Consider the following 25,473-nt stretch of genomic DNA (forward strand, 5'->3'; position numbering starts at 1 on the left):
ACCGTGGCTACAGCGGAGGGAGCGTCATATTCTATGGTGATCAGTAGGTCAGCTGTGGTCCTCTGGCTCGAGCTTCCTTCTGTGGCGGTCAGGACTACCCTCCTGACTGAGGTGCTTCAGCCTGGGGCTTCTACTTCGGAACCCCTTTTACCCTTTAATGAAGCCCTCACGGATGTCCTTCTGGGAACCTGGTCCAGACGAAGCACAGAGGCTCCTGTGAATAGGACAGTCACCCGCCTCCACCAGTCTCTGCTGAAAGACCCTAAATTCCTGCTCCTGCACCCTACGCTTGAGAGCCTGGTCATCCAGGCTTCTTCTTCTGGAGCATTCCTATCTGCTCCCCTGGATAGGTGTAGGAAGTTGGCTCTGTATGCACTATTTCAAAGTAAGGAATAGCATGCACAGAGTCCAAGGGTTCCCCTTAGAGGTAAGATAGTGGCAAAAAGAGATAATTCTAATGCTCTATTTTGTGGTAGTGTGGTCGAGCAGTAGGCTTATCAGAGGAGTAGTGTTAAGCATTTGATGTACACACACAAGTAATAAATAAGGAACACACACTCAAAGACAATTCCAGGCCAATAGGTTTTTGTATAGAAAAATATATTTTCTTAGTTTATTTTAAGAACCACAGGTTCAAATTTTACATGTAATACTTAAAATGAAAGGAATTGCAGGTAAGTACTTTAGGAACTTTAAATAATCACAATTGCATATATACTTTTCAAATAAATCACATCTAGCTATTTTAAAACTAGACACAGTGCAATTTTCAACAATTCCTGGGGGAGGTAAGTATTTGTTAGTTTTTGTAGGTAAGTAAACCACCTACGGGGTTCAAGTTTGGGTCCAAGGTAGCCCACCGTTGGGGGTTCAGAGCAACCCCAAAGTTACCACACCAGCAGCTCAGGGCCAGTCAGGTGCAGAGTTCAAAGTGGTGCCCAAAACGCATAGGCTTCAATGGAGAAGGGGGTGCCCCGGTTCCAGTCTGCCAGCAGGTAAGTACCCGTGTCTTCGGAGGGCAGACCAGGCGGGTTTTGTAGGGCACCGGGGGGGACACAAATTAGCACAGAAAGTACACCCTCAGCAGCACGGGGGCGGCCGGGTGCAGTGTGCAAACATGCGTCGGGTTTCTAATGTAAATCAGTGGGAGACCAAGGGGTCTCTTCAGCGATGCAGGCAAGGGGGGGCGGGCTCCTCGGGGTAGCCACCACCTGGGCAAGGGAGAGGGCCTCCTGGGGGTCACTCCTGCACTGGAGTTATGATCTTTCAGGTCCTGGGGGCTGCGGGTGCAGAGTCTTTACCAGGCGTCGGGATCTGGGAGTCAGGCAGTCGCGGTCAGGGGGAGCCTCGGGATTCCCTCTGCAGGCGTCGCTGTGGGGGCTCAGGGGGGGCAACTTTGGTTACTCAGTCTTGGAGTCGCCGGGGAGTCCTCCCTGAAGTGTTGTTTCTCCACAAGTCTAGCCGGGGGCGTCGGGTGCAGAGTAGCAAGTCTCACGCTTCCGGCCGGAAACGCAGTTGTCTTGAAGTTGCTTCTTTGGAAACAAAGTTGCAGTCTTGGATGAACAGAGCCGCTGTCCTCGGGAGTTAATTGGTCCTTCTAGAGCAGGGCAGTCCTCTGAGGATTCAGAGGTCGCTGGTCCTGGGGAAAGCGTCGCTGGAGCAGTGTCTTTAGAAGTGGGGAGACAGGCCGGTAGAGCTGGGGCCAGAGCAGTTGGTGTCTCCGTCTTCTCTGCAGGGTTTTTCAGCTCAGCAGTCCTCTTTTTCTTAGGTTGCAGGAATCTGAGTTCCTAGGTTCAGGGGAGCCCCTAAATACAGAATTTAGTGGTTTGTTTAGGTCAGGGAGGGCAGTAGCCAATGGCTACTAGCCCTGAGGGTGGCTACACCCTCTTTGTGTTTCCTCCCAAGGGGAGGGGGTCACATTCCTATCCCTATTGGGGGGGATCCTCCATCTGCAAGATGGAGGATTCCTAAAACTCAGAGTCACTTCAGCTCAGGTTGCCTTAGGGGCTGTCCTGACTGGCCAGTGACTCCTCCTTGTTTTTCTCATTATCTCCTCCGGCCTTGCCGCCAAAAGTGGGGCCGTGGCCGGAGGGGGCGGGCAACTCCACTAGCTGGAATGCCCTGTGGTGCTGTAACAAAGGGGGAGAGCCTTTGAGGCTCACCGCCAGGTGTTACAGCTCCTGCAAGGGGGAGGTGATAAGCATCTCCACCCAGTACAGGCTTTGTTACTAGCCACAGAGTGACAAAGGCACTCTCCCCATGTGGCCAGCAACATGTCTCGAGTGTGGCAGGCTGCTAAAACCAGTCAGCCTACACGGGTAGTTGGTTAAGGTTTCAGGGGGCACCTCTAAGGTGCCCTCTGGGGTGTATGTTACAATAAAATGTACACTGGCATCAGTGTGCATTTATTGTGCTGAGAAGTTTGATACCAAACTTCCCAGTTTTCAGTGTAGCCATTATGGTGCTGTGGAGTTCGTGTATGACAGACTCCCAGACCATATACTCTTATGGCTATCCTGCACTTACAATGTCTAAGGTTTTGCTTAGACACTGTAGGGGCACAGTGCTCATGCACTGGTGCCCTCACCTATGGTATAGTGCACCCTGCCTTAGGGCTGGAAGGCCTGCTAGAGGGGTGATTTATCTATACTGCGTAGGCAGTGTGAGGTTGGCATGGCACCCTGAGGGGAGTGCCATGTCGACTTACTCGTTTTGTCCTCACCAGCACACACAAGCTGGCAAGCAGTGTGTCTGTGCTGAGTGAGGGGTCCCCAGGGTGGCATAAGATATGCTGCAGCCCTTAGAGACCTTCCCTGGCATCAAGGCCCTTGGTAGCAGGAGTACCAGTTACAAGGGACTTACCTGGATGCCAGGGTGTGCCAATTGTGTAAACAAAAGTACAGGTTAGGGAAAGAACACTGGTGCTGGGGCCTGGTTAGCAGGCCTCCGCACACTTTCAAATCAAAACATAGCATCAGCAAAGGCAAAAAGTCAGGGGGTAACCATGCCAAGGAGGCATTTCCTTACAATAGGGAATCAAAAAGACTGAATCAGCTTGGTAAGAAAATGTTTTCTTCCTCCAGTCTGGCATTGCCGTCCGTGAGCAGCCCATGCCTTATGGGTGGCTAAACGCATTCATTGTGGGATTCAGTCACGTAGGTATTGTCTCAGGACCCGGAGGAGGCCCACGCCATCATCTCCCAAGCCGTTGCTGATGGGAGGGATTCATGATTTGTTGTGGGCTGGACACAACCAACGACTACTGGGCAGATCGGGTGCATCAGCGGTGGTCTTGAGCCACCATGCCTGGTTGAGGACGTCTGGTTTTTCAGGGTAAATCCGACAGTCTCTCATGGACATGCCCTTCGATGGCACCTGTCTCTTCGGAGACAAAGTGAACTCGGCGCTCGAGAGGTTCAAGAAGTCTTGGGCTACGGCTCGGTCCTTAGGCCTAGAGGCTGCCCCTCACCCAACACAGTCAGCTTTTCACCCCTTTCGTGGTTGCGGAAGGGGCTCCCTGTCATGTCCTTTCCCTGCCAGCCACCGAGCCACACATGCTACTTAGCAGGGTACATGGAATGCCTCGGGCTTGTGGGCCAGGGCACCACAGGTCTGCCCAGTCCAACCCTTCTCCTGTCTCAGCCTCCAAACCCTCCTAGTCCATTCCACCATCTCAGACCAGTTGGAGCAGAATCCGCAATCACCTGCCTCACTGGTAATCCATCACGACGGACAGTAGGGTTTTTCAAATAGTCCAAAGGGGCTGCTCCCCACCCTTCGAGACTGCCCCTCCGCCTATGCCTCCATCCAACGGCTGCTTACCGGAGAATCATCTGGCACTTCTCCCTGAGGAAGTCGTGGCCCTCTTGGCCAAGGGAGCCATAGAGAGGGTCCGTGCCAGAAGTAGGTTGTGGTTGGTAAGCCTGCTTCTTTCTGGTGGCCAAAAATGACAAGGGCCTACGTCCTATCCTAGACCTTCAGGCCCTCAATCTCTTCCTCAAGAAGGAGAAATTCAAAATGCTCACTGTGGCTCAGCTCCTGTATGCCTTGGACGCAGGAGGCTTACTTCCAAATACCCGTCTTGCCTGTCCACAGGCGGCACTTCCAATTTGTGGTAGGTCATGGGCACTTTCAATTTACCGTGCTCCCCTTCGGCCTTACTAGTGCCCCTCGGGTATTCACGAAAGGGATGGCGGTGGTTGCAGCTCATCTGGGCAGGTTAGGGGTTTCAGTCTTCCCCTACCTCGACGACTGGCTGTTAAAGGCGAACACGCTCCAGAAAGTCAGCTCCCACCTTCAGACTACGGCGAATCTTCATTCCTTGGATGGCGCGGCCACAAGGGAGAGGCAGAGATCAGAGGTCTCTGGTCTCCTGTGGAGACCGATTCCACATCAATCTTTTGGAGCTCTGGTCGATCAGTCTTGCATTGAAAGCATTCCTTCCCCTTCTAAAAGGGAAAGTGGTGCAAGTGTTCACGGACAACGGTACTGCCATGTGGTACTGCAACAAACTGGGTGGAGTGGGGTCGTGGACTCTTTGCCAAGAGGCTCTGCTCCTCTGGACGTGGCTGGGATATCGGGGCATAATCCTGGTAGTTCAACATTTGGTGGGCTCTCTGAATGCCAGAGCAGACTAACTCAGCCATCAATGCATAGTCGATCACCAGTGGCGTCTTGATCCGGAAGTGGCACAAGGCCTCTTTCTGCAGTGGGTAAGTGTAAAGAAATGGCTCCCTGTTGCAGTTACCCCCCCACTTTTTGCCTGATACTGATGCTGACTTGACTGAGAAGTGTGCTGGGACCCTGCTAACCAGGCCCCAGCATCAGTGTTCTTTCACCTAAAATGTACCATTGTTTCCACAATTGGCACAACCCTGGCACCTAGGTAAGTCCCTTGTAACTGGTACCCCTGGTACCAAGGGCCCTGATGCCAGGGAAGGTCTCTAAGGGCTGCAGCATGTCTTATGCCACCCTAGGGACCCCTCACTCAGCACAGACACACTGCTTGCCAGCTTGTGTGTGCTGATGGGGAGAACATGACTAAGTCGACATGGCACTCCCCTCAGGGTGCCATGCCAACCTCCCACTGCCTGTGGCATAGGTAAGTCACCCCTCTAGTAGGCCTTACAGCCCTAAGGCAGGGTGCACTATACCACAGGTGAGGGCATATGTGCATGAGCACTATGCCCCTACAGTGTCTAAGCAAAACCTTAGACATTGTAAGTGCAGGGTAGCCATAAGAGTATATGGGTTGGGAGTCTGTCAAAAACGAACTCCACAGCTCCATAATGGCTACACTGAATACTGGGAAGTTTAGTATCAAACTTCTCAGAATAATAAACCCACACTGATGCCAGTGTTGGATTTATTAAAAAATGCACACAGAGGGCATCTTAGAGATACCCCCTGTATTTTACCCAATTGTTCAGTGCAGGACTGACTGGTCTGTGCCAGCCTGCTGCTGAGAGACGAGTGTCTGACCTCATGCGGTGAGAGCCTTTGTGCTCTCTGAGGACAGAAACAAAGCCTGCTCTGGGTGGAGGTGCTTCACACCGCCCCCCTGCAGGAACTGTAACACCTAGCAGTGAGCTTCAAAGGCTCAAGCTTCGTGTTACAATGCCCCAGGGCACTCCAGCTAGTGGAGATGCCCGCCTCCTGGACCCAGCCCCCACTTTTGGCGGCAAGTCCAGGAGAGATAATGAGAAAAACAAGGAGGAGTCAATGGCCAGTCAGGACAGCCCCTAAGGTGTCCTGAGCTGAAGTGACTCTAACTTTTAGAAATCCTCCATCTTGCAGATGGAGGATTCCCCCAATAGGATTAGGGATGTGACCCCCTCCCCTTGGGAGGAGGCACAAAGAGGGTGTACTCACTCTCAGGGCTAGTAGCCATTGGCTACTAACCCCCCAGACCTAAACACGCCCTTAAATTTAGTATTTAAGGGCTCTCCCTGAACCTAGAAACCAGATTCCTGCAACAACAAGAAGAAGGACTTCCTAGCTGAAAACCCCTGCAGAGGAAGACCAGAAGACAACAACTGCCTTGGCTCCAGAAACTCACCGGCCTGTCTCCTGCCTTCCAAAGAACTCTGCTCCAGCGACGCCTTCCAAAGGGACCAGCGACCTCTGAATCCTCTGAGGACTGCCCTGCTTCGACGACGACAAGAAACTCCCGAGGACAGCGGACCTGCTCCAAAAAGACTGCAACTTTATCCAAAGGAGCAGCTTTAAAGACCCCTGCAATCTCCCCGCAAGAAGCGTGAGACTTGCAACACTGCACCCGGCGACCCCGACTCGTCTGGTGGAGAACCAACACCTCAGGGAGGACCCCCGGACTACTCTACGACTGTGAGTACCAAAACCTGAGCCCCCACAGCGCCGCCTGCAGAGGGAATCCCGAGGCTTCCCCTGACCGCGACTCTCTGAAACCTAAGTCCCGACGCCTGGGAAAGACCCTGCACCCGCAGCCCCCAGGACCTGAAGGACCGGACTTTCACTGCAGAAGTGACCCCCAGGAGTCCCTCTCCCTTGCCCAAGTGGAGGTTTCCCCGAGGATGCCCCCCCTTGCCTGCCTGCAGCGCTGAAGAGATCCCTTGATCTCTCATTGACTTCCATTGCGAACCCGACGCTTGTTCTAACACTGCACCCGGCCGCCCCCGCGCCGCTGAGGGTGAAATTTCTGTGTGGGCTTGTGTCCCCCCCGGTGCCCTACAAAACCCCCCTGGTCTGCCCTCCGAAGACGCGGGTACTTACCTGCTGGCAGACGGGAACCGGGGCACCCCCTTCTCTCCATTGAAGCCTATGCGTTTTGGGCACCACTTTGAACTCTGCACCTGACCGGCCCTGAGCTGCTGGTGTGGTAACTTTGGGGTTGCTCTGAACCCCCAACGGTGGGCTACCTTGGACCAAGAACTGAACCCTGTAAGTGTCTTACTTACCTGGTAAAACTAACAAAAACTTACCTCCCCCAGGAACTGTGAAAATTGCACTAAGTGTCCACTTTTAAAATAGCTATTGGTGAATAACTTGAAAAGTATACATGCAATTGAAATGATTCAAAGTTCCTAATGTACTTACCTGCAATACCTTTCAAACAAGATATTACATGTTAAATTTGAACCTGTGGTTCTTAAAATAAACTAAGAAAAGATATGTTCGATGGCATCTGTCGCTGTAGATACACATGTTCTGCAATAGCTCGCCATCTGGTGTTGGGTCGGAGTGTTACAAGTTGTTTTTCTTCGAAGAAGTGTTTTCGAGTCACGGGACCGAGTGACTCCTCCTTCTGTGCTCATTGCGCATGGGCGTCGACTCCATCTTCGATTGTTTTCTTTCCGCCATCGGGTTCGGACGTGTTGCTGTCGCTCCGAGTTTCGGAACGGAAAGATAGCTGAAAACGGAAGATTTTCGACGGTATCGTTGCGATCCGGTTCGAGATAAACACACACGACGACGCATTGAACATCGAAGCGCTTCGGTGCCCTTCGGGGTAGATTTCGGCACACCGTCGAGGCCTAGTCGGCCCGACCGCGTGGAGAACAACGCCGATGGAACGGACCCCGTTTCGATTCTGCCCTGAATGCCACAACAAATATCCTTATACGGACCAACACTCGGTCTGTAACCTGTGCCTGTCACCCGAGCACAGCGAAGAATCCTGTGAGGCCTGTCGGGCGTTCCGGTCCCGAAAAACTCTGCGCGACCGTCGAGCGAGAAGACTGCAGATGGCGTCCACGCCAAAGGAGCATCGACAGTTCGAGACAGAAGAGGAACAGGAGGAATCCTTTTCCATCCAGGATTCAGACTCCGACGAACTCGACAATACAAAAACTGTGAGTAAGACGTCGAGATCAGAACTTAAAAAAGGCAAAAAGGCCCAGGGGACGCCACTGCCAACCGGCCATGGCTCAACCCAAATTACCGGTGACCAACAATCGGCACCGAAAAAGGCCCATTCAGTGTCGAGATCGTCCGACTCCGGTCGAGACACCGGCACGCAGCCTCCTCGGGACCGAGAGAGTGCTAAAGAGAAGCATCGACACCGAGAGTTCGGTGTCGACACGGATCGACGCCGAGACAGTGGCGCCGAAGACCATAGAGGCCAAGATTTTTCGGCACAAAAGAAGAGGAAGGTTACCTCGGAGCCGAAAAGACAAACAACAGGGTTTTCGGAGCCGAAAAAAGCACCAACAGACCCAGTTTCAGGCTCCTATACTGAAGAGCATTCTATGTCTTCACAAATGAAAAAACACAGATTCGAACAGGAACTGCAATCCACTGAAGTGGATCACACGCAAAAGCGTATCTTTATTCAGCAGGGGACAGGGAAGATCAGTACCCTTCCACCTGTCAAAAGAAAGAGAACACTTCAGTTTATAGCACTAGAGGCTCCTCAGCAACAAACAGCAAAGAAGGTAACACCTCCTCCCTCGCCTCCACCTGTAACTCCGGCTTCGCCAACTTACACCCCGTCACATTCGCCAGCTCACACCGCCATGAGCCACGATGACCAAGATCAAGACGCGTGGGACTTGTACGATGCACCAGTGTCTGATAACAGCCCAGACACATACCCAACTAGGCCATCACCACCTGAGGACAGCACAGCCTATTCACAAGTGGTGGCTAGAGCAGCACAGTTCCATAATGTGGAACTACACTCTGAACAAGTAGAGGATGACTTTTTATTTAACACCCTCTCCTCCACCCACAGCTCCTACCAAAGCCTGCCTATGCTCCCAGGCATGCTACGCCATGCAAAGGAGATCTTCAAGGAACCAGTTAAAAGTAGGGCAGTAACGCCTAGAGTGGACAAAAAGTATAAGGCGCCTCCTACGGACCCTGTATTCATCACCTCTCAGCTGCCACCAGACTCTGTGGTGGTAGGGGCTGCCAGAAAACTAGCAAATTCACACACTTCTGGGGATGCACCTCCCCCAGATAAAGAAAGCAGAAAGTTCGATGCAGCCGGGAAGAGGGTCGCTGTCCAAGCAGCAAACCAGTGGCGCATCGCAAACTCACAAGCGCTGCTAGCGCGATAAGACAGAGCCCACTGGGATGAGATGCAGCATCTCATTGAACATCTCCCAAAAGATCTACAAAAAAGAGCAAAACAGGTTGTTGAGGAGGGTCAAAACATTTCCAACAATCAAATACGCTCCTCTATGGATGCAGCAGACACAGCCGCAAGGACCATTAATACGTCGGTTACCATCCGTAGGCACGCATGGCTCAGAACGTCTGGATTCAAGCCAGAAATTCAGCAGGCAGTACTTAACATGCCAGTAAACGAAAAACTTCTGTTCGGTCCGGAGGTCGACACAGCCATAGAAAAGCTCAAAAAGGACACTGACACTGCCAAGGCCATGGGCGCACTCTACTCCCCGCAGAGCAGAGGATCTTATACCACCTTCCGCAAAACACCTTTTAGAGGAGGGTTTCGGGGTCAGGCCACACAAGCTAGTACCTCACAGTCCGCACCGTCCACCTACCAGGGACAGTACAGGGGAGGCTTTCGGGGCCAGTATAGAGGAGGGCAATTCCCTAGGAATAGAGGAAGATTTCAAAGCCCCAAAACCACTACCAACAAGCAATGACTCACACGTCACTCACCCCCCCCCCCCCCCACACAACACCAGTGGGGGGAAGGATAAGTCAATATTACGAAGCATGGGAGGAAATAACTACAGACACATGGGTCCTAGCAATTATCCAACATGGTTATTGCATAGAATTCCTGCAATTCCCTCCAGACATACCACCAAAATCACAAAATTTATCAAAACACCATTCACAGCTTCTAGAGATAGAAGTTCAAGCACTACTGCAAAAAAATGCAATAGAATTAGTACCAAGCACACAAATAAACACAGGAGTTTATTCACTGTACTTTTTGATACCAAAAAAGGACAAAACACTGAGACCAATTCTAGACCTCAGAGTAGTAAACACATTCATCAAATCAGACCACTTTCACATGGTCACACTACAAGAAGTGTTACCATTGCTCAAAAAACACAACTACATGACAACCCTAGACCTCAAAGACGCATATTTCCATATACCAATACATCAATCACACAGAAAATATCTAAGGTTTGTATTCAAAGGAATACATTACCAATTCAAAGTATTGCCTTTTGGTTTAACAACCGCTCCAAGAGTATTCACAAAATGCCTAGCAGTAGTCGCTGCACACATCAGAAGGCAGCAAATACATGTATTCCCGTATCTAGACGACTGGCTAATCAAAACCACTTCGCTCACACAATGCTCAAACCACACAAATCAAGTCATACAAACCCTCTACAAACTAGGGTTCACCGTCAACTTTGCAAAATCCAACATTCAGCCAAGCAAAGTACAGCAATATCTAGGAGCCATAATAGACACGACAAAAGGAGTAGCAACGCCAACTCCACAAAGAATTCACAATTTCAACAGAGTCATTCAACACATGTCTCCAAATCAGACAATACAAGCAAGAACAATACTACAGCTCCTAGGCATGATGTCCTCATGCATAGCCATTGTCCCAAACGCAAGACTGCACATGAGGCCCTTACAACAGTGCCTAGCCTCACAGTGGTCTCAAGCACAGGGTCACCTTCTAGATCTGGTGTTAATAGACCGCCAAACTTACCTCTCGCTTCTATGGTGGAACAGTATAAATTTAAACAAAGGGCGGCCTTTCCAAGACCCAGTGCCACAATACGTAATAACAACAGATGCTTCCATGACAGGGTGGGGAGCACATCTCAATCAACACAACATAAGAGGACAATGGGACATACATCAAACAAAACTGCATATAAATCATCTAGAATTATTAGCAGTTTTTCAAGCACTAAAAGCTTTCCAACCAATCATAATCCACAAATACATCCTTGTCAAAACAGACAACATGACAACGATGTATTATCTAAACAAACAAGGAGGAACACATTCAACGCAGTTAAGCTTATTAGCTCAAAACATATGGAAGTGGGCAATCCACCATCAAATTCGTCTAATAGCACAGTTTATTCCAGGGATCCAGAATCAACTGGCAGACAATCTCTCTCGAGATCACCAGCAAGTCCACGAATGGGAAATCCACCCACAAATTCTAAACACCTACTTCACACTCTGGGGAACACCTCAAATAGACTTATTTGCAACAAAAGAGAACGCAAAATGCCAAAACTTCGCGTCCAGATACCCACACAAGCAATCCCAAGGCAATGCCCTATGGATGAACTGGTCAGGAATATTTGCTTACGCTTTTCCTCCTCTCCCTCTCCTTCCTTATCTAGTAAACAAATTGAGTCAAAACAAACTCAAACTCATTTTAATAGCACCAACGTGGGCAAGACAACCCTGGTACACAACACTGCTAGATCTCTCTGTAGTACCCCACATCAAACTGCCCAACAAACCAGATCTGTTAACGCAACACAACCAACAGATCAGACACCCAGATCCAGCATCGCTGAATCTAGCAATCTGGCTCCTGAAATCCTAGAATTCGGACACTTACAACTTAGCCAAGAGTGTATGGAAGTCATGAAGCAGGCCAGAAGGCCATCCACTAGACACTGCTACGCAAGTAAGTGGAAAAGATTTGTTTGTTACTGCCATCATAATCAGATACAACCACTACACGCAACTCCAAAACATATAGTAAATTACTTGCTCCATTTACAAAAAGCAAAGCTAGCCTTCTCTTCTATTAAAATACACCTTGCAGCAATATCTGCATACCTGCAGACTACCTATTCAACTTCCTTGTATAGGATACCAGTCATCAAAGCATTCATAGAAGGTCTTAAAAGAATTATACCACCAAGAACACCACCTGTTCCTTCATGGAACCTAAACGTGGTCCTAACAAGACTCATGGGCCCACCTTTCGAACCCATGCACTCTTGCGGAATACAATTCCTAACCTGGAAAGTTGCCTTTCTCATCGCCATTACATCTCTAAGAAGAGTAAGTGAAATTCAAGCGTTCACAACACAAGAACCTTTTATACACATACATAAAAATAAGGTCGTCCTAAGACCTAATCCAAAATTTTTACCAAAAGTTATTTCACCGTTCCATCTAAATCAAACGGTAGAACTACCAGTTTTTTTCCCACAGCCAGATTCTGTGGCTGAAAGAGCACTACATACATTAGATGTCAAAAGAGCATTAATGTACTACATTGACAGAACAAAGAACATCAGAAAGACTAAACAGCTATTTATTGCATTCCAAAAACCTCATGCAGGTAACCCAATATCAAAACAAGGTATAGCCAGATGGATTGTTAAATGCATCCAAATCTGCTACCTTAAAGCAAAAAGACAACTGCCCATTACTCCCAGGGCACATTCAACAAGGAAAGAAGGTGCTTCAATGGCCTTTTTAGGAAACATCCCAATGCATGAAATATGTAAGGCAGCCACATGGTCTACGCCTCACACATTCACCAAACACTACTGTATAGATGTGCTATCCGCACAACAAGCTACAGTAGGTCAAGCTGTATTAAGAACTCTATTTCAGACAACTTCTACTCCTACAGGCTAAACCACCGCTTATGGGGAAATAACTGCTTACTAGTCTATGCAGAACATGTGTATCTACAGCGACAGATGCCATCGAACTGAAAATGTCACTTACCCAGTGTACATCTGTTCGTGGCATCAGTCGCTGAGATTCACATGTGCCCACCCACCTCCCCGGGAGCCTGTAGCAGTTCAGAAGTTACCTTCAATTTTGTACATTTGTATATATATTATTTAAACCTTTAATAGGTACATACTTACACATTTCATTGCGCGGGCACTATTACTATAGTACAACTCCTACCTCACCCTCTGCGGGGAAAACAATCGAAGATGGAGTCGACGCCCATGCGCAATGAGCACAGAAGGAGGAGTCACTCGGTCCCGTGACTCGAAAACACTTCTTCGAAGAAAAACAACTTTTAACACTCCGACCCAACACCAGATGGCGAGCTATTGCAGAACATGTGAATCTCAGCGACTGATGCCACGAACAGATGTACACTGGGTAAGTGACATTTTCATTTTCTATAACAAAACCTATTGGCTGGATTTGTCTCTGAGTGTGTGTACCTCATTTATTGTCTATGTGTATGTACAACAAATGCTTAACACTACTCCTTGGATAAGCCTACTGCTCGACCACACTACCACAAAATAGAGCATTAGTATTATCTATTTTTACCACTATTTTACCTCTAAGGGGAACCCTTGGACTCTGTGCATGCTATTCCTTACTTTGAAATAGCACATACAGAGCCAACTTCCTACAGTAAGCCTTGGTCAGATCTGTTCGCCTCCTCAGAGAACGTGCAATGTCAACTGTTTTGCACGTTGGAGTTTTCAAGGCGGCACTAGCTCGACAATGCTTTTAGTCCTGAGTGGAACTCAGGCCTCCTTTACGCCTTCCACCTATATCACTTCTGTGCAGAGTTCTGAGGAAGATCAAAAGCGACATGGGCCCAAGTAATGCTTGTGGCTCTGGACTGGGCATGAAGAGTATGGTATCCAGAGCTACTGAACATGGCTACGGATCTTCCGATCAGACTGCCCCTTCGGGAGGATCTTCTGTCACAGCATCAGGGGACGGTTCTTCACCCGAACCTGCCCAGTCTTTGCCTTCTTGCGTGTAGATTGAGCGGCAACAGTTGACAGCTCTTGACCTTCTGCCTGAAGTCTGTGATGTTATTCTGGCAGCCAGGCGTCCCCCCACCAAAAGGTATATGCCTGCCGTTCACATAAATTTGTGGCATAGCGTACCAAGAAGTCTGTTGATCCCCTTTCTGCACCTCTCTCCGAAGTTCTCTTGCTCATTCTTTCTTTGGCCTAGCAGGGCGTTGCTTTGGACACACTTAAAGCTTACTTATCGGCCATTTCAGCCTCTTAGATTGCCAGATCAACCTTCCTTATTCAAGACTCCCATTGTTGGAAGGTTCCTTAAGGGACTCACCCATTTGTTTGGCAATATGGCATCTGTAACATAAGAATCAAATATTTTTCCTGTATTTGAAATCATCCAACCAGGGAAAAAAGGACAGCGGGTCAAATAAGTGTTAATAGTATAAACAACTTCCCAGATAACAGGCAAACTACTAAGCACGATCCAAATAAGCTGGCTACTAACATCAGAAATATTAACGAAATACAGCCTAATTCAACTTTTTCACGAGGCCCCCCCCCCCCCCCCCCCCCCCCCCCCTTACAAATTAAGCAGGCCTCTCATACTTGTATGTGAGATGGATCAGACTCTAACCAGGAAGTGGCAAGAATATATAGGAATGAGGTCACACCATCAATCATATCTGGAGAATCCTCAAAGGGGAATACCGCCCTGGAATTTAGCCTTTCCAGAATTGAGATTGTTGGGGAGCAAGGGAAGAATGAACCCAATGACGTTGGTACAGGAGGCCGTACACCGTTATTACTGCTGAAAATTTCAGAGTGTATTTCAGAGATCTTGAACTTCTTTTAGCACTGCAATGGCAACTCAAGAGGATCCCCATTGTACCAGGTCTCAAGACACTTCAGTCATAACAAATATCCAGATTGAAGATCAAGTTTCTATGAGTTGCATCGTTAGACATTGTACTGTACCAAAACCACCTGAATAGTCTCTTGGACTTATTTGAAGAAGTGAATCAACCACAGCAGGAACTCTTATCAAAAAGATTTTGTGCCTATCTATAATTCAGAAGGATAGTTTTGATATTCTTACTTGGCAGAACAGATAGAGGGTTTTGCAGCGCCCTAATTTACTGGACTTTATCCACTCCTGCCAATTACTTAGCATGCAGTTTTTAAGGGATGAGTTCTCCAAAAGGTAATTCACCAGAACAGCATTATTAGCTAAATCCCTCTACATATAAATTCTAGACAACTGTAAGACCTTAGCAGAGCAGGGAATCATGATTGCACATGTAAAAATGGTGAAGTGTTCGTTTATGTTGAAAAAGGTAATTAGAAGCAACAGAGCAGGATTCTAAAAACGCCTTGGCACACATCTTCTCTTAAAGGCCTGTACTACTTTGCCTCAAATGAGGTTAACAACTTCAGAATTTACATTTCAAGCAAGGAAGCAAAGTAAACGGTACTTCTAATTCCAGCAAGTTGAAAAGTCGGACAGTGGCCTCCATGGAACTCCTGATTTATAGCAATAAAAGGTCAGAAAACAATTAGGTCTGGTTAATGGCTTGCTTCTGGAGTATTGCGGACAAGGAGTGCCAGATTAAGGAGAGTAATACAAATCTCAAGGGCTTTATAAACTATCATATACAATGTATTGAAGAAATGTGAAATAATACTGCCATTATTTTTCAGAATTACATTACCTTTGCTGTTCTGCCACATTAAGGGCACATGAAAAGACAATCATCTCTGAACTGGGCAAATGATGGTTTGATCCTAAAAACTAAGGTCCTGATTTAGAACGTGGCGGACCGGTTACTCCGTTACATAAGTGACTGATACCCTCTCCGCTAAAATCTAAATTCCATTCTATCCTATGGGATTTAGATTTCGGCAGACAGCATGTCAGTCACAGTTGTGATGGAGTAACCCATTTGCCGAGTTGTAAAGCAGGCCCTAGGTGTCCAGTTATGATATGGGAGAAGTTAGGCACTAAAGCCTTCTTTTTTTTTATTATTAACGTCCATGTACCGCCAACTCTTGCTAAAGACAGGCAGAACTTAATAAACACTTTTGTCCTAATGGAAGATCTGGTGGCACAACCAGAAACACACCATTACTTTTAACAGGGGATTTTAATCACTCTTTACTATATAACAGCAGACGTTGAAACAGATTTATGCGACAAGTCACTCTGTTCCCAGTCCCGTTTTTCTGCAGCCTAAGACCACCTGGTGCAGTAAATTAGTGCGTTTTGTTTTATCTTGGCTTACATCATTTTAACAGCAGATTTGTAAAGGACCGATCTGCTCAATCAAGGTTTGTTTCCAGTGGGAGAAAATCTTTGATCGATTACGGTTTTATACATTTCTTTGCCTTTGAGCTAATATAGGACTTTCTATCATTCCCAGGCCAGAAAGCGATCATAACCTTCATCCGACACTTACATTGCTGAAAGTTGATTAGTCTGTAACTAGCAGGGGAATATTGGTTTAAGAAAGAACCGTAATTGTATGGAATATAGGCTTGAAAAAGAAATTGAAAGGTTTGTGTGAACAGAATTTTATACTGACTTTAGGAAGGCATGTGAAGAATAATTTATCGCCGTTACTATGGGATATATGTACTTGCCAGCAGTTACTTAGACACATTTAAAGTGCTGGCTACAAAGGTGATTATGAAGCTTGTCTTCCGAAATGTTACATACAAAAAATTAATCGATAAACAATTAGACAATTTACGAAAACGGGATCATCCTCATCTGTGGGATGTGCAGTAAAAAGCCATAAAAGTGTTAAAAAAGGACATTTTCAGTATTAAAAATAAAGACATCCAGAACTTCTCTGTATTGTTCTCCAAGTAGCAATTTCAACAAAAAACACCACAAGGTTTTGGGCACTGGTGGGCCCTGGAACACATTCATATAAATTATGGGGAGATCATCATATCCCTTAGTGGACATGGAAACATGATTTATCAGAGCTATACTATGGGAACCCTTTGTATCGTCCACTTTGGAAGGACCATATAGGTGATACAGAATCTCTAGTATGGAAATAGTAACCCTTATAAAGCAGGCAAATAACTCACAAGCACCTGTTCCAAATAGTCTTTCTATGGCCCTTATAAAGTTGAGTCCAGCGAACTGGGGTGCCTTACTTTCTGTTATATTAAACTCAGTAATTTATATGGGTAAAGTCTGTATGTCCTGGTCAGGTTCCATCATTCGACCCAAACTCAAATAAGGGCCAAGAGATCCCCTGGAGATTTAAAGGCTAATTACCTTGCTAGATTCATTTGGGAAACTATTTGCAGATCTTCTTCATCATTTTAGTAATTGGGCCATACTTGAACGGTATTTCATTTCACCAAAAAGGCTTTCATCAGAATTGCTCAACAACAAATATTATAACTTAAACTACATTGATTAAGAATACATAAGTAACAAAAGGGAGTACATTTTTTGCCTGCTTCATAAACATACAACAGCCTTCGATAAAGCAAATAGACTGGAATTTTGGAAGAATCTGACAGCTTGGGGATTGATCAAGTCTTATTGAAATTAATCATTGAATTGTACATCAATACATGGGTCAGAGTTACATTTTCAGATGGCAAGGCAATGACACATACATTTACTAATAATGTTTTTCAGCAAGGATGTGTCCTGGCTCCTGCCTAATTTAATCTGTACATCTCGGATCCAATGGAAACCTGGGAGACGCTCCAAAACCTACACATACCAAAGTGACATATTTGCGTATGCAGATGATATTGTGATTTCTATCAGAGACACAAAAGGTTCTACAACATCAGTTGACCAAACTGCATGAGTTCAACACGGCATACAACCTTTCAATGAATATAAAGAAAACCAAGATATGTAATTTGGATGTCATAACCTGAAATTTGCCTGAGCGATTGTAATGGATAGGATTGAATTAGTTAAGCATTATATCTATCTTGGAGTGATACTTTATAGTTCTTTGAACTGGGACTTCCAGTTGCCTCCGGTGTGCAAGAAATCCCTGAATATATCAGCAGGTGTTAAATCATTTGCTACTAATTATTGTGTTGGTGCCAGTGGCCCTATCATTACAGCGGTACAAACAAAATTAGTTACTATGGTGCTGTGCTTCTGAATATGATGGCGTCAGCCCTCAATAAGCTGGCTGAAACTGCATTTATGGCATGCATTAGGAAGGTACTTTACCTGAGGAAGTCAAAACCACAATGCAGAATAATTCAAGAGTCTGTCCTCACTCTTTTGACGCATTAGTAAACTTTAATTATATGAATTATTTTGATTGCCTAAAAGCGCAGAAAATACACATGAGCTTTACGTAGTGCAAGAAGCGCTTCAGCAAGGAACAAAATGTATTTAAAACATGCACACCGTAAAAAAAATATCTTATCTACAAGTATAAATTTCCCACCTTAAATGCTTTGGTAACTATGAGAAGGGAGCAAAGGAAACAGCTGATTAAAAAAAAAATGAAACAAAGATTAGGAAGCTACTTTATCTGAGGAAGTCAACATTGCAGTGCAGAATAAGACTAGAGTTTGGCCTCATCTTTTGATGCACTAGTAAGCTCTTGATGTGCAAGTAAATACACTTAAGCGTTATGTAGTGGAAGAAGTAGCTCAATAAGCAACGATAGGTATTTTAAACACACACTATTAATAATCTTATCTGCAAGTATAAATTGCCTTATGTAGGAAAGTAGCCTCTTTTTAGCATGGTTACCCCCACATTTTGCATGTTTGTCAGTGTATTTGACTGTGTTCACTAGGATCCTGCTAAACAGGACCCCAGTGATAATGCTCGCTCTCTTCTAACTTAGTGACTTATACCATTTTTACCGCACATTTGGCATACCGGTGCCCCTATGTAAGTCCCTAGTATGTGGTACACAGGGCATTGGGGTACCAGGAGATTCCCATGGGCTGCACCATGTATTATGAAACCCATTGGGAGACAATGCAAAGTGTTTTGCAGGCTTGCCATGGCAGCCTACGTGAAAGGGTGCATGCACCCTTTTTCACCACAGGTCACTGCACCAGGTCACTACCAGTCACCCCTATGGCAGGCCCTCCTAGCCCAGAGGGCAGGGTGCAAGTACCTGTGTGTGAGGGCACCCTTGCACTAGCAGAGGTGCCTCAATGAACTCCAGTGCCATTTTCATGGACTTTGTGAGTGCGGAGATGCCATTTTAGGCGTGTACTGGACATAGGTCACTACCTATGTCCATCAACAAAATGGTAACTCCGAACTTAGGCATGTTTGGTATCAAACATGTCGGAATCATACCCCACTACTGTTGCCAGTATTGAAAGTATGATTCCATGCACTCTGGGGGCTTCTTAGAGGACCCCCAGCATGGCCCCCACCAGTTTTCCAGGTAGCCCAAGCTGCTGCCACCCCTCAGACATGTTTCTGCCCTCCTCCTGCTTGAAAAGCTCAAGCCCAGGAAGGCAGAACAAATGGTTTCCTTTGAGAGAGGGGGGTAACACCCTCTCCCTTTGGAAATAGGTCTTACATGGCTTGGCGGGTAGCCTCCCCAAGCCACTGGTATGCTTTGAAGGGCACATGCTCTGGTGTGAAACTGGACAATGGAAAGGGGAGTGACCACTCCCCTGTCCATTACCAACCCCAGGGGTGGTGCCCAGAGCTCTTCCAGAGGGTCCCTGGGTTCTGCCATATTGAATCCAAGGTTGACAGGGACCTCTGGGAGCATCTGAGTGGCCAGGCCAGGCAGGTGACGTCAGAGCATCTTCCTGATGAGTGGTCACCTGGAGAGGTGACCAAACCCCCCTTTCAGGGCTATTTAGGGACTCTCTCTTGGGTGAGTCCTCAGATTCAGCTTGCAAGATTCCAGCAGGACACCTCTGCAACCTTACTTTGACTCCTAGCCACTGGAACCGTGACTGGACCTTCCAGGAACCGGCAATCTGCATTCATGAAGAAGACTCTTCTTGCAACATTGTTTCCACTGCTCTATCCAGCTTTTGCAACATTTCCCTGACTGTGCATCCTCTGAGGGCGGCAAGTCTTCAGTCTGCATGAGAAGGAAGAAGGAATCTCCCTTGGAGTGAAGGAGTCACTCCCCTACATCAGCAGGCACCAACTACAATGATGATCGGCTCCATGGATCTCCTTTCATCTTGAGCTGCATGGATCCTGCATCACGGGTGGTGGTCCGAAGTAGCCCTCTTGGTCCTCTCTACCAGCTGTCCAATTTTGGTGGAGGTAAGCCCTTGCCTTCCCATGCAGGGCAATTACCCCCGTGCACTGCATCTCTTGCAGCTGCCAAAGCTTCTTTGTATCTCCTCCAACGGATCTTCAGGCTACGTGTAGTTTCAGCCCCCAGCACTCCTTCCTGCACGCACAGCCCTCTGCGTGGTTCTCCTGCGGTGTGGGACCCTTCTCCAGTAGTGCTGATTGGGTGCTTCTGCGACTCCTCTGTCCCCATCCTGTGGGTGCTGCCTCTGCTCCTGTGGACATTCTGTGTTGCGGAGGGTCCCTTGTGACTCTCCCTCCTAGGTTGAGTCCTCCTAGGCCTTGCTGGTCCCCGGCAGCTGTACATTCCGCCAACTGCAACATTTGCCTTTGCCAAGGCTTGTTGGTGGAATTCCTGCACCAGCACCTGACTGCAATTCTTCTTGCAGCGTGGGAGGTCATCTGCATCCCTCAGGAACTCTTCACTGACTCCAGGGCTGCAGTGCTGACCTTCACATCACTGTCAACCAACTCCTGCATCTCCAGCTGGGTGAGTAGTAGCTCCTACTCCTCCTGGACTGTCTTGTGACTTCTGGACTTGGTCCCCTTCTTCCAAAGGTCTCCTTCAGGAATCCACAACTGGTTTCTTGCAGTCTTGTCTGGGTGTTGTATTTTCTTCTTTTCCTTCCTTTCGCGTGGTTTGGGGAAAATCCACTAACTTACGCCTTTCTTCCTGGTTGCTAGGGGGCACTGTGGTACTTACATGTGGGGTTTCCTAGTATTCTCACCTCCCCTCTACACATTCCACTTAGCTAGGTGGGGTCCTGTGTTTGCATCCCATTTTTTTTTTTTGTGTATGGTTTGGGCTCCGCCTAGGGTCACTATTGTCTAATTGCATTTGCACTGTTTTCTATTGCTTTCTGTGCCTATTGCTGATAACTAGTGTATATATTTAGTGTGTTACTTACCTCATATTGAAGAGTTGCCTCTCTAGTACTTTTTGGTATTGTCATTAAAATAAAGTACCCTTATTTTTGTAACACTGAGTGTGTGTGGATGCTGTGTGACTACAGTGGTATTGCATGAGCTTGCATGTCTCCTAGATAAGCTTTGGCTGCTCGTCCACTGCTACCTCTAGAGAGCCTGGCTTCTAGACACTGCATACACTACACTAATAGGGGATACCTGGACCTTGTATAAGTGTAAGTATCTTAGGTACTCGCCACACCCCAGGCCAGCTTCCTACACCTGCCTTAAATGCTATGTTCACTATGACAAAGGAGCAAAAGAAACAGCTGATAAAAAACGAAATAAAAACATCAAGCTATATGGCTACTTTAGCAGAGGCCACTATATAAATTCCAACTATCCCTTGGAAACGCTCACCATTCAGTGGCAGGCTTATGTGGATTTTATTAGTAACCCTGTAACAAAAAAAAGCCATTCCTGCACCTCAGATAGTTATATTTACCATTTACCAATTTGATGACCTGTGGATTAGAATGAGTGGTTGATCGTGTATAAAGACTCTGCAATGAGATGGAAGAAACTGGAGCATATACTTTGTTTGTTTAGCTTTTTATTCGTTTTGAAAAATTTACTTGAAGCTAACCTTGAAATTCAAAAGCATAAGGACGATACAAGAGGCAACCTTTTTCTGGTTCAAAGGTTCCACCCCTAAACATGTCAGGTTTGTCACTAGATTTTTAAATAAGGCTAAAAAAATGTGGGGGCTGTTGGTCACCATATGATTCCTATTTATATATGCTCTGGCTTCTGTATGCTGTTTTCTGTAATCCTGCTCTGCTGGTTTTTATTGTATAGTTCAAGTATTTTTGCATTAGGACTGATTTATAATATATATATATTTGTTTAGCCTTTCACTGTATATGGTTTTAATATAAACTAGATCAATAAATTATTATTACTACTACTACTAGTCTTGACGCTGCTCCACTGGGAACAATCAAGCCTGAACTGCCAGGCTGGAATGTTTGTTTATAATGCTACCCCGAGTGATTGACAGTGGTTATATTTATTGCATACATTCCTCTCCTCACCTTTTGTGTTTGATGTAACGCCCTAAGTGGTCAAGGTTGCCCGGCTGTGGGTCCCACACTCACAGTGCCACTGGAACCAAGCTAACTAATGAGTCCCAGTCAGCGCAAAACCTCTTTTGGGTCCTTTTGAAGCTGGATCAAGACTTGTTTGCACATGGCTAGGTCTAAACAGAGGTGACATGATGGACAAAAGATCGATATGATGGAATGATATCTTGACTGACTGCCAGTGTTTAGACTTGTTGCAAGTATTCCTCCCATCACCTTTTGTGTGTTCACTGTGATTTAGCTGGTATTAGGAATGGCTAACAGGTTTCATCTTTAGCACTGGTATTTGCTCACAACATTTCACGGATGTAAACACCTTAATACACACATTGGCATTAATTTATTTTTACCCCACTCTCTTTTCTCACCACTCCTTTCTCAAAACCTATTTTGTTCTGGCCAATCCTGCAAACACTGCAAAGTTCTACCAGGATACTCACTTCCTTTTTGTGCTCCTGCTCACTTTATTTTTTTTATTTTTATTTCTGCCATTCTGAAATGTTAGCCATGTCCAAATGGTAAAGTAAGAAAAACAAAAATGGCTGCCCAAATAGGGCAAGAAACAAGTCACCCTGAACACACAATCTGATTGCAATCCTGTACCTATGCAGCTAATGTATACTAGTTTGTAATAATATTTCACTTATTCCAGTGCCAGCTTGAAAGCCAGTCAAGGTGTAAAGTCCGTTTTATTTCAACAGTGGGTGGCCCTGGAGTGTAAGGCAGTGCTGTTTCACCCTGAAGATATTGGTGCTGAGGTCTCTTAGCAGTCTTTGGTCGTCAGCAGAGGTTAAAGAACAGAGTATACGAATGTAAAGTGTGAGGATACCCCTGATTTAGATTTGATTTCTGTAAATCAGCTTCTGGAAACAACCTCTTGATGGGATTGAGCAAATGGAATGAAGGCGGAGCCAAAGGCTGCAACAGTTACAATGTACTGTTCATATTGAATGCCTATTTTTGTTTTGCAGATCACAAAGCAATTTTTTGCTGCAATAGCTGATGGAAAAGTTCAGCAGAGAATACTGGGTGTGCTCTTTGACCTTCTCTTGAACTGTAAGAATCCATTCTGTGCCCAGGTGGCCACAAGTACCTTCAAATCGGTGAGTGAGCATGGCTTGTTATTTGTCACTGAGATCTGTGTATCATATGTTCTGCAGTCCATTTACCCCAATCAGCAGCTGGTCTTGCATTTCATGGTTTACATCTCCATTTCCATTATTCATGTTCACTTTACCTGCTCAATAAGGGTATCTTCCTAACTGATGGAAAAGAGTGCTACTGTAAAGACATTGTCTGGTAGCAAGCGATGATGCATCATCAAGATGGATTTATTCAGGCCAGCCTCTGTTCGTTCCAGTTGAAGATACTACACATAAGAATAGATTATAAAAGATGGGTCTAATGATGAAAGCCTAAGTGTAAGAAGGGTGATATTACCTTCTTGCTTTCAATATTGGAGTTCAGGATCACACAAACATTCTGGAAGGAGTTAGGAAATCAAGTTTTCAGCATTTTGGGTGTGAGGATTGCCTTAATACTTTAACTTGTGATCTTGGGCATCTCAAATTGAGTAGGATGGTAGGAAACAAGCTAATTCGTTGTTTCCTATTGTAAATAGTCTCTAAGCCTGATATTTCACATGCCTGGGGTAATGCAAAACTCCTAACGCTACAAAGATGGCGCACAGGAATGAACCAACGTGTGGGGGCAGAGAAAAATCAGAGTGTGTACATAGGAGTACCCAAAATATGGTGACCATGGATACTACGATATGAGCTACATGGCAGTATTTTGGGACTGGGTTCTAAACGTGTTGCCACATAGGTACCCTAATAGCTCAGTGCTACCAACACGTCTGTAGCTCATGTGGATGTGAATACAGCAAATATGTTTTCTGTAGCAGTACCACTCTGTCAGCTTGAAAGATGCTGCACTTTGTAGGTCTACTGGGAGGTCAGATTTAAGTGTGCTGAAAGATCAAGAGGGTACTGTGGGTTGTGTTACTAAATTAATGCACAATAATTACATTCCTCACTACACCATCCATGGTTCCTCCACTAGAAATAAGGGAAGAGAAGTAGACTCATGTTATTTTAGAGGAGTAAATCTTTTAGAATAAAGTGTGGCGAACTGGAAAAACGCTCATCGGAAGAGGAGGTGGAGAAATGAAATGGGGTTTACTCATGAGTACATATCTTTTTTTATTTATTATAGTTCAAAGAAGGTTTAATGCAAGACAAATACAATGCTGAAAATGATGGTGTAAATTAAAAAAACAAAACCAGCCATGTGTTCCGAAATTCTAAATAGGGACCATTTCATGCAAGCCTATGTAAATCTTCTCCCATTTACATCTAATTTGGAGCTGGCATATTATTGTCTAGGTATACTGTATAAGTAGCTGAAACTTCCCATGTAGCCAAGCCTTACTGTAAGGAAATGCCTCCTTGGCATGGTTGCCCCCTGACTTTTTGCCTTTGCTGATGCTATGTTTACAATTGAAAGTGTGCTGAGGCCTGCTAACCAGGCCCCAGCACCAGTGTTCTTTCCCTAACCTGTACTTTTGTATCCACAATTGGCAGACCCTGGCATCCAGATAAGTCCCTTGTAACTGGTACTTCTAGTACCAAGGGCCCTGATGCCAAGGAAGGTCTCTAAGGGCTGCAGCATGTCTTATGCCACCCTGGAGACCTCTCACTCAGCACAGACACACTGCTTGCCAGCTTGTGTGTGCTAGTGAGAACAAAACGAGTAAGTCGACATGGCACTCCCCTCAGGGTGCCATGCCAGCCTCTCACTGCCTATGCAAGTATAGGTCAGTCACCCCTCTAGCAGGCCTTACAGCCCTAAGGCAGGGTGCACTATACCATAGGTGAGGGTACCAGTGCATGAGCATGGTACCCCTACAGTGTCTAAACAAAACCTTAGACATTGTAAGTGCAGGGTAGCCATAAGAGTATATGGTCTGGGAGTTTGTCAAACACGAACTCCACAGCACCATAATGGCTACACTGAAAACTGGGAAGTTTGGTATCAAACTTCTCAGCACAATAAATGCACACTGATGCCAGTGTACATTTTATTGCAAAATACACCCCAGAGGGCACCTTAGAGGTGCCCCCTGAAACTTAACCGACTGTCTGTGTAGGCTGACTAGTTCCAGCAGCCTGCCACACTAGAGACATGTTGCTGGCCCCACGGGGAGAGTGCCTTTGTCACTCTGAGGCCAGTAACAAAGCCTGCACTGGGTGGAGATGCTAACACCTCCCCCAGGCAGGAGCTGTGACACCTGGCGGTGAGCCTCAAAGGCTCACCCCTTTGTCACAGCCCAGCAGGGCACTCCAGCTTAGTGGAGTTGCCCGCCCCCTCCGGCCACGGCCCCCACTTTTGGCGGCAAGGCTGGAGGGAACAAAGAAAGCAACAAGGAGGAGTCACTGGCCAGTCAGGACAGCCCCTAAGGTGTCCTGAGCTGAGGTGACTCTAACTT

At 46.4% G+C, this 25,473-nt stretch overlaps 1 protein-coding gene across 1 annotated transcript in view; it reads left to right on the forward strand.

Moving 5' to 3' along the window:
- HEATR1 (HEAT repeat containing 1) overlaps positions 1-25,473 on the forward strand; it is a 710,058-nt gene that overhangs the window by 359,840 nt on the left and 324,745 nt on the right. Inside the window, exon 24 of the mRNA XM_069234483.1 lies at positions 22,955-23,086. Within this exon, the coding sequence (XP_069090584.1) occupies positions 22,955-23,086 (132 nt within the window). The remainder of the gene's footprint in view (positions 1-22,954; positions 23,087-25,473) is intronic.

The sequence above is a fragment of the Pleurodeles waltl genome, chromosome 5 (assembly GCF_031143425.1).
Source record: "Pleurodeles waltl isolate 20211129_DDA chromosome 5, aPleWal1.hap1.20221129, whole genome shotgun sequence".
Classification (NCBI taxonomy): Eukaryota; Metazoa; Chordata; class Amphibia; order Caudata; family Salamandridae; genus Pleurodeles; species Pleurodeles waltl.